Consider the following 776-nt stretch of genomic DNA (forward strand, 5'->3'; position numbering starts at 1 on the left):
AATAAAAGTTCAATAAAATTGTTACGATGATATTTGATTGTTATATGATATTAGATTATCATTATGATATTAGATTATCAGTCCGCTAAGATGTAAAAAATTTCTTCATATTTGAATTTTCTTATAAATTATTTACAGATTTTATTTGAATTTCTGAAATTTCTTAAGATCTTAAAAAATATTTTTAGAACTAAAGATTTTATGTAATCTCATATAAGATATAAAATCTATGAAAATCGTAAACCGATTAAGATCTTACAAGATTTTAAAAGGTGTTTTTAGAACTTAAAAGATTTTATGTGTTCTCATACAGATATTTATGAGATCTTATATGATTCTTAGAGAATTTATTAGATTAATTATAGATTAATAAGAATTTTCGACAGGGAAGTGATTCTTTAATTGTGACAGTTGCAGAGTATGCGACTTTATCTGGTTCCGGACATCTTTAACAATTGTGCTATTTTTATTTTTTTTATCATTATACTAATTAAAGTAGAATTTAGAAATTAAAAGCACATGATTAAACTATATGGAGTGAGAAATACTAATAAAGCTAAGCTTTTACTTAAAAAACATTTTTATCAAACCGCTCTGAGCTCCGAATTTCTTTTCCGTCACAAACGCTTTCCATTCCCTGTGTATCTTTGGATTTTTAGGTCCCCATTTATTTTCCGTAGGCTGAAAAGCCGTTTTGACAGACTGAAATGTGTTTTTTAACGCAAAAATTAATCAAAGACTTCAATTTTATTAGGATAGCTAGGCGAGTTCTAACT

General features: G+C 26.0%; 1 protein-coding gene across 1 annotated transcript in view; it reads right to left on the reverse strand.

The window, feature by feature from the left end:
• Positions 1-564: 564 nt before the first annotated feature.
• Positions 565-776, reverse strand: part of LOC105621692 (sodium-dependent nutrient amino acid transporter 1-like) — a 121,106-nt gene continuing 120,894 nt past the window's right edge. Inside the window, exon 9 of the mRNA XM_012203157.1 lies at positions 565-702. Coding sequence (XP_012058547.1) covers positions 565-702 — 138 coding nt within the window. The remainder of the gene's footprint in view (positions 703-776) is intronic.

Source organism: Atta cephalotes (genome assembly GCF_000143395.1).
Source record: "Atta cephalotes unplaced genomic scaffold scaffold00036, whole genome shotgun sequence".
Taxonomy (NCBI): domain Eukaryota; kingdom Metazoa; phylum Arthropoda; class Insecta; order Hymenoptera; family Formicidae; genus Atta; species Atta cephalotes.